The 12,651-nt window shown below is 39.3% G+C and overlaps 1 protein-coding gene across 1 annotated transcript in view; it reads right to left on the bottom strand.

Annotated features, from left to right (window-relative positions):
* The window catches only part of hpse2 (heparanase 2), a 55,409-nt gene that overhangs the window by 6,017 nt on the left and 36,741 nt on the right, over nt 1-12,651 (bottom strand). Inside the window, exons 6-10 of the mRNA XM_072391024.1 lie at nt 11,320-11,367; nt 5,531-5,624; nt 4,124-4,230; nt 3,867-3,981; nt 533-678 (exon numbers count right to left, since the gene is read on the bottom strand). Of these exons, the coding sequence (XP_072247125.1) occupies nt 533-678; nt 3,867-3,981; nt 4,124-4,230; nt 5,531-5,624; nt 11,320-11,367 (510 nt within the window). The remainder of the gene's footprint in view (nt 1-532; nt 679-3,866; nt 3,982-4,123; nt 4,231-5,530; nt 5,625-11,319; nt 11,368-12,651) is intronic.

The following is a 12,651-nucleotide window of genomic DNA, read 5'->3' as shown; positions in this document are numbered from 1 at the left end:
CTGCACCTGTAAACGAGCCCTGTCTAGAGCTGGGCCGTAAGTCTAGCCTGGTGCTGACAGCAGCTGGCCTAGGTTAAATGATAACCTTGAACAGGCCATCGTGGCACTCTTTATCTCCTCCAGGCACAGACTACCTTATTGTCCCTCCTCCTCCCTCTCAAAGATCCCCCTCCAGCCAATCCGAGATGGGATAAAGGCCTAGCACACCTTTCAGCGGCTCTTTGACGACAGGGAGACAGAATTCACACACCTGATAAGTGATACCCGTTAAGTTTTATAGGCTCTCAGCTGTGAATGAGCGGGTGTCCACGGACTGCTTATTTATGGGAAGCCAAATGGGCCGGCTGGGGATTTTGTTCTGCCCCAGCAGACAATGAGCCTCAGGTGTTTGTACGATGATATGGGGAGTTGTTTAAATTGCAGCAGTCTGTTTTGCATCTACATCTTGAAGGGTATTCCCTTAGCCTGAAAGGCTACAAACTCAAAAGGAAAGCTGTACTGTTGCACAGTATACAGTAATGGTTGTATGTACTTGTTGTAGCTGGTACAGTGGGCGTAGATACGTAGCTTGTCTCGTATGACTCTCCCTGGTTGCGGCTTCCTCTGCAGTCCAGCCACCCGCACAGCTAAAACCCTCGAACCGACCAGACGCTTGAAGATCAGAGAGAACCAGTAATCCTGTAAGGGCAAAACCATTGCATACATACACACACAACACACACATTTAGCCTTTTTTGTTACGACAACATGGATTCATTTTCTCATAAGGATCAAGATGGGATTAAGATGTTTCTTGTTGAGTAAAGATATACAAAAACAGGAATGTGTATATTTACTGATGGCAGCAAAGAGTATTATAGGTTTACCACAGCATTTAAATTATATGGAAAAAAACAAATATTCAATCAAAAAGGAACCCCTATTATGAAAATGGATTGCCCAGGATGGAAAGTTTCCAAAAAATCTATTTTGTAAATCCAGCCTTGATTTTAGACACAGATTAGGTTTTGCGCATTCAAAACGAATAATGCAAAGCCAGACAAAGGGAAGGGGGTGTATGTATGTGTATGGGGGGGGGGGTACAGTCCACAAAAATGTCAAATCCAAATAAGTAAGTACTTTGACACTCAACATTTAGTTAAAGCTGACTGCCTCATGAAACATGTCCCACTGCACCTCACAACCCCCGGCCCGTTTAGAATTGACAAGTCCTAAATATGACATTTCTACAAAATATTGTGCTACATCATAAATTTCTGTTTTTTGTTATCATTGTTGAGTGGTCCACCATGCAGGGTCTCCCTTTACAGACTACTCAGACTCAACACCTCTCCAAGAGACCCAGAACAACATGTGTTCCTCAGGAAGTTCCCATGCAATCCTGCATATGGCAACATTTAAGGGCTTCTTTTTTCCACGCAGGCTTTAACTTAATTTGCTGCTGAGGCATCGAAGAAGCAGAGCACAGTATAGAGCAGTATGTTGTTGGCCACGGCCGGAGGGATGGATGGATAGATGAATGTATGGCTGAAGCTACGATCTATGATTTCCACATAGTGTATAAAACAAAGGGGAGTCATGAATCGGGAGTTTTCTTTGTGAAAGATGACCAGGGTGAGTCCATACTTTTGTTTTGTGTTTAAATTTCGAAACAAAAGTAACGAAAGTCTTCAAGTAATTGATATATTTTAATCTATGGCTGTGCTAAAATTACTGAGCAGGGATAGGTGCGCCGTAACACCATTTTATTTGAGAAATATCAGCCAAAGTCGTAAATCTTAAGCAGTGTGTTTGCCTGTTGTCTAACTGCCTGCTGTCTCCCCTGTCTGCTCCAGACTCTCCCTCCCTAGATAGACTGAAAGACAAACATCAACTGCAGGAACCGCCATTACTTTGAGATCCAATCAAAATACTACATAAACCAAATGGTGAGAAAGACAGACGGGCACAAAAAAACTCCAGGATAGGAAAAAATATACAACAGATACCAATCAAACCTCAGCTCCTCAGAGATCGAGCTAATATAGGACAATAGAACTGCAAATAACAATTACTGCTTTGTGTTGGGTTTGATAGGACAACTGAGAGGGAGACTGCTTTAGAGAAAACATGGTCATTATTGAACTCACAACCCTCAAAACTTTCAATACCCACAAAGAAGAAGATCTTCAACCTACACCAAGTACAGCTCCCATAATATAATGAATATAGGAGTTAAAAATATGGATAATATTAACAAGAGAAGTTAAAGAATCATCAACTTCACCCATAATATGCAGAATTGGCAGGTTCAGAATCGCGAGAAGGGCGTCATTAAAGACAAGATGAACTGTAGTGCCTTATCTCCTGAAAAATAATCAGTCTTTCTTCGCTTTCATACAGGGAAAACATGACTTACTGCCAGAGAGGCAGATACCTGCACCTCAGAGAATGATTCTCTGACGAGATCATCATCAGTTTAGTTAAAGAGTTTACCACCCACCTCTGGAGGCAGATAAGCTGACACATGTGGAGTGAAAACAACAAAAGAAAAAGGAGTATGAGTGGGACACAAGGGTAAGTACAAAAGAAGAGGGAGGGAAGGGGATAAGTATGGAAAAAGATGAAGTGGTTGAGTCATTTAGTGGGCTTGGGGCTTTCAGTCTATTCTACCAGTGGTGGAGTCATCCTATAGGGGAAGGGGCCAGGTCGTAAATTTCCCATGCAGAGGACAGGTTGGCCCTGCAGTGAATTCTCTCAGCAGGTAGGCTCGTGCAGCCCTCAGACATCCAGCCATGTTAAAAGCATTGTGATCCTAGCAGGAGATCAACATTCCCAGAAAAAAATGGAGACGAGAGGGGAGGAAAAATGAAGCCATCTTGATTGGTTACTATCTTTCAGTTGGGCACAAATACGCACATTCCTACAGAGGAACTAATCAGGATTTCAGTGAAAAATTATTGTCCAATTTAGCAACAGTGATGGGTTAATGAGCCCACATGACATCAGCAAGTAAAACGGTATTTTGGGACTGCCAATTCGCCATCTAACAGCTAAAATCAATCAAACAAGTGTCTGTTAAATGCCTTGACTTAATCATCTTTCTCCATTATTGTGGGCGCAGTGATTTCCACACCGCATCATTAAAACAAGCCTTTCACTTCTGTTCTGCTTCATAAACCCTTTACAAAGTATTTAATAAATCTTTTTTTTTATGTCTCTGGCTCATTTCAGAACATTTTTCACTCTATCCCACTTGCAATTTACTTTTAGCAGCTAAATGAGATTAGCTTTGGGCTAAGACAGGACAAAAAAAATACCTCTGTTAAAATAATCTAATTAGTGTTAAATGAAAAACACAGTGTAAGTGTTGTTGGAATCTTTTCTCCCCTCAGATACTGATTTTGCACAGGCGAGAATAAATATGAGTACTGAGAACTGAGCTTTGTGCAGTTCTGTCCCTGCTTAACTGAACCACAGGCGAACTTGGCATTGGGCAGTCCCATTCCACACAGCCTTGCAGTCCATTTTACTAACTCGCCTGTGTATCAGAATCTCAGGTTGCAGATCTCTCACCGGCCGACTGTCCCGCACAGAAAAGCACACAGGGATGGGGGTAGAGGGGAGCACTGACACTGTCCTGAGCGACTGATAAAGGGCTAAGGTTACATGGCATTTCGCCCCCGCGTCTAACCTCTCATCACCACTAAACGCCTTTCATCTCAGCTAATAGCTCCCACGGGAAAGAGCGAGAGGTGCCATCGAGGCACTGGGTCTTGTACAGAAAAGTCAAGATCCTAGCAGGAATGGTCAGGTCAGGTCCTTGTTATGTTGAGGCCCTGACAGTGTATATTTAATCCATGTTGAGCTGAAATAAAGAGACTTACAGGTAAAGGGTTAAAATGCTGGTCCACAAGGTGTGTGTATCCATAGTCAAAGAATGAGTGACGCAAAATAACATCGATGCCCTGGACAGCTGCCACACCCAGCGTGTTCATCCACCTGGAATACATGTAAAAAACACACAGAGGGCAATAAGAATTCAGCTGACTTTGGTTGTCATGTTCAAATACACGATGCAAGCTGCTGCAGCCATTACTGACAGCGAACATAAATGTTTTCTGAATAAAACAACATCACTTACAGAAAGCCGGCAGCGTAAGTGTCAGAGAGATTACTGATGCCTCCGGTCCATGCTGGCGCGAGTCCACCCAGCCACACTTTCTTCCCAGGAGTGTGTGTGTTAACAACCTACAATGAGTGATGGAAATGCAAGAGTATCAACAAAATCCACTCTGAAATCTGTTTGATTTCCACGTTGGGAGCGTTTGCGTTTCATTACAACAGAATCATACAAGACAAAAATCTGGTGTCACTTATCAGGTGTGTTGGGATTGAAGTTCTCTAAGCCCTGTGTGTATGTGTATGTGTGTATATAAATAGGTGAATGTGGCTTGTGGAGAAAAGTGTTTTGTGTGGTCAAGTAGACTAGTAAAGTAGTTACCATTTCTATAGACAGAAATACAAGGATGCGCACAGAATTAGACACAATGCACAAAACAGAAACACAAAAACCAGATCCATCAAACTGTATGTGGAGCTACGACTGAAATACACTTGGAAAAGCAGAATGAAGGACATGTAGTTTAGTTTAGGTGGTGGTCTGTTCTGGGAGCACAAACAGAACCACAACTACTGGGTGCAAACGTAACTTAGACTATCAGCCATGTTAAAAATTTTTCTTTTTAAAAATACCAGGCCTAATAAAATCAACTACATTACTTAATCTCAATGTAGTCTGTAAATTCTATGTATTTATCAAAAGTGCAGTTGTGTAAACAAAAAAATACAGATTCTGTAAAATAGGCTGTTTTGTTTCATGTTAAATTCCATCTGTTCTTTATTTTCAGCACAGTGCTCACTGTCTGGAGTATGTGTGACAAACACACATTGTCCACCACAGTCTTCGTTTATAAATGTAATTTAGCATGTAGAAATAGATGTACATGTGTTTTTTGTCCACATACATCTTTTACACATCTAGATTCTTTTCTTTCTTCTGAAAGCGTTTGATGCTTTTTGTCTCTCACAAATCAGCAGGTTTGCCTGAGCAGCTAGTGCTGATACTATTACCTCATGGCCGACATCACCCTTTTACCCGGGGGACTCACTCTTGTGGTTTGCACATGTGGCTTCTTCATCACAAAAACCTTTTGTGGGATGAATTATCCATAACTTGGCAAACTCAACAGAAATGAAGAAGTGTTTCATGATCAAATTGAATTATTTCTTCATATCATCCCTTGTCCAAGTCCAAACTTAAAGAAATAAAAGCTTAATAGAAAAATAATATAGGAATATCATCTGAAATGTTTGCAAGATATTGATCCTATATATATACAGCTATACATCACAGTATATTACACGTATTAGAAGAAATTATATGCTTATTATATATATGTATATTCTACTATACAAGTACACGGTAAATAAGAACAGAAATAATTTATACTGTACAGGAGTTTTAAAATGTTAGAGGAACATATAGTACCTTGGTGACTTTAGTAATTTGCTCGGTCAGTGTGTCCAAAAGACGGGTTTTCAGGAAGTCCTCTGCTTTGTTCACTCGGCCATCCATGTAATAACTGTAATAACAGAAAAGCAGGGAAACACTGTGAGAGAAACACTCCGTAGCTTCTAAGGTAAAAAAACAAAACAAAACAAAAAAAACACTGATATAAAAACAACTGAAAAATAAAATTTAAATAAAAAAATCTATCTAAATTACAATAAAATCTACAATCATCGTAGATTTAAACGGTGTAATTAAAACGGTACATATATAACTGTCATGTAACATTATCTTATTTTATGACACAAAATTGCAAATGAAAGTGGAGTCATTGTAAAGCCTTTTCATGTAACATATACTCATCAAACAAATGAAAACTTAAGAATTCCCTGTGTTAAATGTAACTTAATTCTTTTTAATTCACAACAAAAAAAGTTGGCCTGACGGTCTATCCGTCTATATGATCATAATTCGTTACACAAGGTAGCTCAATAACATTTCAACTGTAAACAAGGAACAACTTCACAAATGCAACACCAGCAAAGAACCTCCACCGCTAACCCCAATTCTCGTTGGTGTAAACAATATGTCAGCTCATTTCAATTTGATATACAGGCACTGACAAATTCAATTTTACTTCAGCGCATCGCTAATCCGATTCTATGTCAAACTGTGGGATTGCGCAATGAAGAAACTGGAAGCAATAGCCTTTTCAGACTGAAAATGAACAACACAGAAATCCATCTGCGGGGATTCTGTGTGAGAGAGATAAAGACACAAAGAGAAATGAAAATAAGAGATGAAGTTAAGAGAGCACAATGAGAGAAGAATTTATTGATAGAGCCAAAGACCTGAGGAACATCACCCTGTGGGCAAACCAGAATCCTCTCCAACATCCGCTGCAAGAGTTCAAGGAAGCAAAACAAGAGAGCAACAACCACACTCTGTAGTTCATGTTTCAGGTACCATATGGAAACATTAATATCTTATTTGCACTGCGGAGGATAACAAAAAAGTTCCATCAGTCTTGAAATCTAACTGCAATATTTCTAGAAGCAAATGATAGCTAATCAGTCATCTCAGCGGCCCTTTTAAAAACTTAGCCGAGGAAGAAATTTGGGAATTTGAAACTGCAATAAGTCACTATAATAGAAAACATTGTGATCGTGATGGTCGGGTCACTTTAAGTCTCACAGGTTTATTTTTCAGCATCTCATTAATACATAGTGAAATTCAAAACCAGGCTTCTGTCAGTGGTTCCATTTTTTTTAGCTGATCCACAGTAAGCCGCAATTTATCTGCTTGATTAAATATCATTGTTACTACACCGCAGAAAGTTTAAATCGCTAATCTCATTGTAAAGGTATAGGTACCACATGCAAGGAGGTAAATATACTCATCCACTGGGGGGAAAAAAAGTTTATTTTTTGGAGGAGGAGGATCCACTATGGGACATCAACCCCAACTTCAAAATTATCTAATTGAAATTTGTACATTTTCCAACCCCCTCAATGTTGTACACATATACATTTCCAAATATTTCCTGGCACAAAAGTATAGAATATTGATTAAAAGATCTACGTCAAGTTAGCAGCTACAAATATTGTGAGTCAAAAAAGAAAAAACTTACAAAAAAGAAAAAACAAACAAACAGAATATTATGACATGCAAACTGCAAGGAGACAGTAAAATCACAACAATGTTAGCAACTTAAGTTTAAACAGCAAAAGCAACACTTCTGCTGAACCGGCTCTGGAAAATTCTGTGGAAATGACAGATGTGTCAACAAAACTGATGAGAATCGAGCTTAATTCAGTTCATGTGGGACGCAGCCGTGTTGCAATCTGAGCTTAACCTTGATGAAATTCTCCTCATAACACTGGCGCGGCCCCCGAGCTCCTGGCCTCAAACTGTAAACAGTTCATGGATTAAGTCGTACCAATTATTCAAATAATTTGGTCATCCTATCAGCTTTCCAGAGAGCTCTGAATGCTTTTTTTCAGTCCAGATTCCAGGGAAAGAAATTTCACTTTATACACGAAAAGAGAATTTAAAAAAAAAAAAAAACACAAATTCTTAGAGCTACCTCTTCACTCGTGACTAACTGAATTTTAGTGGCATTATATAAGGGCTGGATGAAACATCTTTCATAAACATTCATATTTTGTGGCTAATTGGGGCAGAAAGCCAAAAAAGAAATTGCCAAAGATAGTTTTGACCAGGATTTAAGGGATAATAGCTTGTTATTCAAGTCTGCCCTCATAAAGCAGTACTTACAACATTTCCTTTGTTCATCTGATATTTGGCAAGATACTTAAGCTGCTAGACTGACCAGAATTCAATAAAATGCAAAAATGAACAACAGTGAGTCTGGATGTTTTCGGACGAAGATCCACTTGGTCAGCTTGTTCTACAGAGCCTTCTCCCGAGTGCTAGCACCACATCAAAGAGAGATCCCGAACAAAAGTATCTAGCACTCCACTAACACGGAAATATGGTGCAGACGGAGTTGTGATAAAATCAGGCCGGCTATTATAAGCAATAGAGGAAGAATATTTAGGCTAAACATACTTGCACTCGATTTACAGTTATATAAACTGTAAATATATAGTGAAAGTATTGAAGTCCTGAAAAAGAACAAGACTATTTACACTTCTGGGGGTTTGTAGACAACACTCACCTGCATAGATTGCTCTCCTTTTCAAAAACTACTTTCTAAACAAACTGAATCTGTTAAACATTGATAATATAATACAAGTACATCATTAGTACAGTCTTTAAAAAGTAACTTGCAACAACTTCATTCGTAGTGTCAAAATGACTTTTGTAGTGACCATCTGCTGTAACAGGAGACTTGGGGTGAGCAGAGGGGTAGCAAAGAGAGAGGAGGATGTGCTCCTTGATGTGGACCAGCAGCTCATCATCAGTTCAATCAATCATTACTTAACAGCTGAAGGATATGTAGGCTCCCCCAGGAATACTATCGCAAAATTTACAGCCCCTCAGTGAGTATTCTACTAGAGAAGATCACAAATCTTAACGCGTCTCTTTCATCGACCATCAGTAAGAAGCACACGAGGCTCTCTGGGATGCGGTCATTCTGACAGGGATTAAGAATGATGTGGCTGTAATGTGTCATCCGGGCTTGTTTAAAATGTGACCATGTTGCTGCAAAAAGCAAAACTGAGGAGCATGTTAATCATACTCTTAAAAAAATTGAATAAAATCAGATACAATGAAAAACATAAAAAAAAAAACGAAAAAAACCCACCAAAACTAGGACCAAAGCCACAGTTATTAGTAGAACAAATGCTGCTTTCTCAGAGTATTGGCCATTAGAAAGCTCATTTTAACGTGGTAGAGTTTAACAGTGGGAGATTGCTTGTTTGTTCCACACAGATGTTCAGCTTCACACCACTAATACCCCACTGCTGGAACAATTAGGCTCACATTATGTGCACTGCTCAGGGGCATCTAAGTAGCAAGTCTTGTAGAAAAGGGTAACTTTGTCTCATTCCCCTGACTTGCTAATATTTTCACAGTTAGAGACGTCTGTTCACACGCTTTGAACTGTTTGAAATCTCTCTCCATGAAGCACCGCCTGTAGGTAAGGCTGTTGACTGTACATACAGTTGGAGAGCCTGGGTGTAGTTAAGTGTTTGATTGAAGTATATGTTTGTCTAAAACCACAAATGTCAGCACTGGAGAACGAGAAAGAGGGGATCAGCACCAAGTTTCATCCTCTGGGGACCATAAATGTTTGTAAAAAGTTTCACGGCAATCAATCAAACGCACACAGAGGTCTGTCAGTCTGGACCAGAGAGGTGGCCCAACGCTGCCGCTCTTCGAGTTAGACAAATAGTAAAGCCAAAGAAATGGCATTTAAAATATCCCAACAGGAACACGGATTTCCAGGATCAAAGCGGTGTCAGTGCCAGTAACATTTTGCAGTGTAGCTACTTTCTTTTATTAAGGTAATAAAACTGCAACAACGGTAGATTTCAGCACAAATTGTATTCACCTGTCTTTTGTTAGTGGAAAGGTAGCCAGATTAAAGCCTGAGAAAATGAAACCAAACATGCATGGCTGCTTTTTCATCTCATGTAAAGAGACTAATAAAGTCACTTTAAAAAAGCTACAACCCTGCACCAAGAAGTGAGGCAAAGTAGCAAAGTATAGATAAAACCACAATGCAATCATTTCCAAACTGTATTCCAACAAACAATGACAACCAATCAAACGTCAATGTCAAATCAGAAAAATGTTTCACAAAGGTTTGAATAATGGCAAGTTTACCAGTGTGTTGAGATATGACAACAGAGCAGTTATTTATAGGATTTCACTGTCTTAAATTTCACCCTCGTGCTTCATTATGTTTTTCATCATGTACCTAAATGTTTTCAAGGGCTTAGAGAAATGGACTGGCAGGCCAATTTAGCACTCAGACTCTTACTATGAAGCTATGCTGCTGTAATGCGTACATATTTTGGCTTGGCATTGACAAATGACTACAGGTTTTTGGCTGTTTTTATTTCAGTTCTACCCAAGTAATTGAGCATCAGCTTTTAAATCCGTCTCTCTTGTTCGGTGATTGTTCTAAATTCTCTCAATGTCGTTATGCACCATAGCTGATGGAATCTTCACATTCTTGACAATTTTAGCACAGTACAATTTATTTGCACAATCTTTCAGTAGGAAATCTGGTTAAGAGTTTTACTCTTCAGAAAGAAAGGGGTGGGGGTGGGGGGTCCAGCCAGGCAAGTATTGTTGGAAAAATGGGCTCAGACTATAAATTCAGACAAAACATTCAAACAACTTGCAGAGATGGGAAATATGGGAGGAAAGAAAGCAGAAAGAGACAGAAATATAAAGGGAAAAAAAAATCAACATTCTTGTGTTTTGGTGGCTATTCCAGAAGTGGATAACTAGTAGGTGAGACAATATTCTCCAAATGTGAAAATACAATGTTACAGAAGAAAACAATCTAAATCAATCTTAATCAATAACTAATTTAATTCAAAATACACTTTAAAGAATCGTGAGCTGAAGGCATACAAATATTGAACCTCATTACCATTTCATCATCTAAAACTCCGACAGAAACAAGACAAATCCAAATCACTCTGAACCAGTTTCTAATGACTTTTGTGCTTCTTACTTACGCTGACTGATTAAAAACAACTTGAGACAGCTGCAGTAGTGTAAAAGCTGCACCTTAGACGTGTTAATGAGTGAGCTCCACTTTTGTTAGGTTGGCTTCTTTATAGAGGTCAGAGTTTCTGTCACGCAGCATGGTTAGACTGGAATCTGGGCCTTGAGTGTAAAACGGGCTAATTGACAGAGGGAATGAGCCAGAGCATATGGTTTGATTTTAACAGTGTGGGTGGTGTTTTTCCAAACCTTACTGACAGCCCTACTACCTTCCGTTTGTACCAATTTCTCCTAATTAGACCTGACCTTCACCTTAATGACCACTCACCCAGTCACACAGGGTTTGCCTGAGCTCACACTGGGGCTGACATTTTGTACACATTTTTACGTCTGCGTGTTGGGAGGAACACATAGAACCTGGGGGAAAAGATCAAACCGCTGATAGATCTGCATGCATTCCTACAGGATGTGCAAAAGACAAATAGCAGGTGGCGCTTGTTTAAGACACTCTCAGGCTCCTTCTCCCGTTGTTCCATTTGCAGAATAAAGAGTTCCTCACAGTATTACGTTTCCTTGGACAAAATAATAGAAGAGAGAAAAAGGGGTAAAATACCTACTGTTGCCACGTAACAGCATCTACAACTGAGCCAGCGTTCTTCATGAACCTGAAAGTCGGAAAAAACAAACAAATTTACCTGATATTCACAACTCTTCAAACATCTATCTTATTTCAAGCTATTAGCCAATATCATAATACATTTATACAGCTCTAAAGAGGCACAACATAACATCATGAGCTGCCACCATAATCAAAGGTCATTACAGACCTGCCACTGGATGAATGGCGAGGAAATGTTTGGATGATGGATGCTTGCAGCTGACCACATGAACACTTTGCCGATGTCTTGATTTCTGAGGTATTCTCAAGTTAGTTTTGATGCTATAAATCTGTTTAACAGAAAATATAAGTATTGTTCTGCTCTCTCAACATATTGCAATATTATGTTAAACTATAGCATTGGTATTATTGAATCATATGCATACATACTTATAATAATAGAATAAATAAATCGTGTTTTTAGATGCCAATTTTCTTTGATTTATCTCAGTATTAAATGTTTGACAGTATCCTATCAAGCCAACACGAAGAAGATAAATGCTTATGAAAATCAAATATGGTCACATGTTCCGTGTTGTTTATCTACAAAGACTTAAAGTTGCACAGCTGAGAACCATTTCCTCTTCGAGAGGGTAATAATTGGAGTGATCTGTGTGATATGAGAGAGGTGAAAAGTGAGTCTCATTTTCCTGTGGACTGTATTTTTGTGTCAGTTTTATGTCTGACGTCATGACACAACGTTAGTTTCAAGCAGTTACATCGGTTGGTATTTGAAGAAAAGCTGACTTCCGTGTTCATGTTGTGGGATAAACAAAAACAATAGGGTAACGCGGCAGAGCTGAACTACGTAAATGTAAATGAAACACATCTTAAAGTTTTAAACTGCTTGGTTTTCTAAACTCAAATATTCTCAGATTAAAAAGAGAAAAAAAAACATGTGAAACAGGTCTTCCGTTTCAAAGGACTCACCCTGTACACTAACATAAACAAAGCTCTTCCCACTATCTGCCTTCCACCATCTGAGCTATTGCATCTGTGCGCGTTTCTACCTGGTCCAAATCACTCCATATTTGGAGGTAACAGCATGCCAGACATGCCTTAATGTGTGTCTCTAAACATGATACAGAAACACAACTTTCACCACTGTGGCTTGTTTAGTCTGTGCAGCTCTGATATTTGGACAGTTAAGCAGTTCAGTATCAAATTCATCTTATTTCCTGAGAGCACCAAAGTGGCTGGGTTGTCAAACACAAGAGCCACCTCCTCGTAACAGTGTCAAACACACAAGAATCGCCCTGTCATTAAGCGTGACACGAGTGACCCATGGATA

Source organism: Leuresthes tenuis, unplaced genomic scaffold (genome assembly GCF_036924035.1).
Source record: "Leuresthes tenuis unplaced genomic scaffold, fLeuTen1.0.hap1 SCAF_8, whole genome shotgun sequence".
Taxonomy (NCBI): domain Eukaryota; kingdom Metazoa; phylum Chordata; class Actinopteri; order Atheriniformes; family Atherinopsidae; genus Leuresthes; species Leuresthes tenuis.
This window is presented reverse-complemented; position numbering and strand designations above follow the sequence as displayed.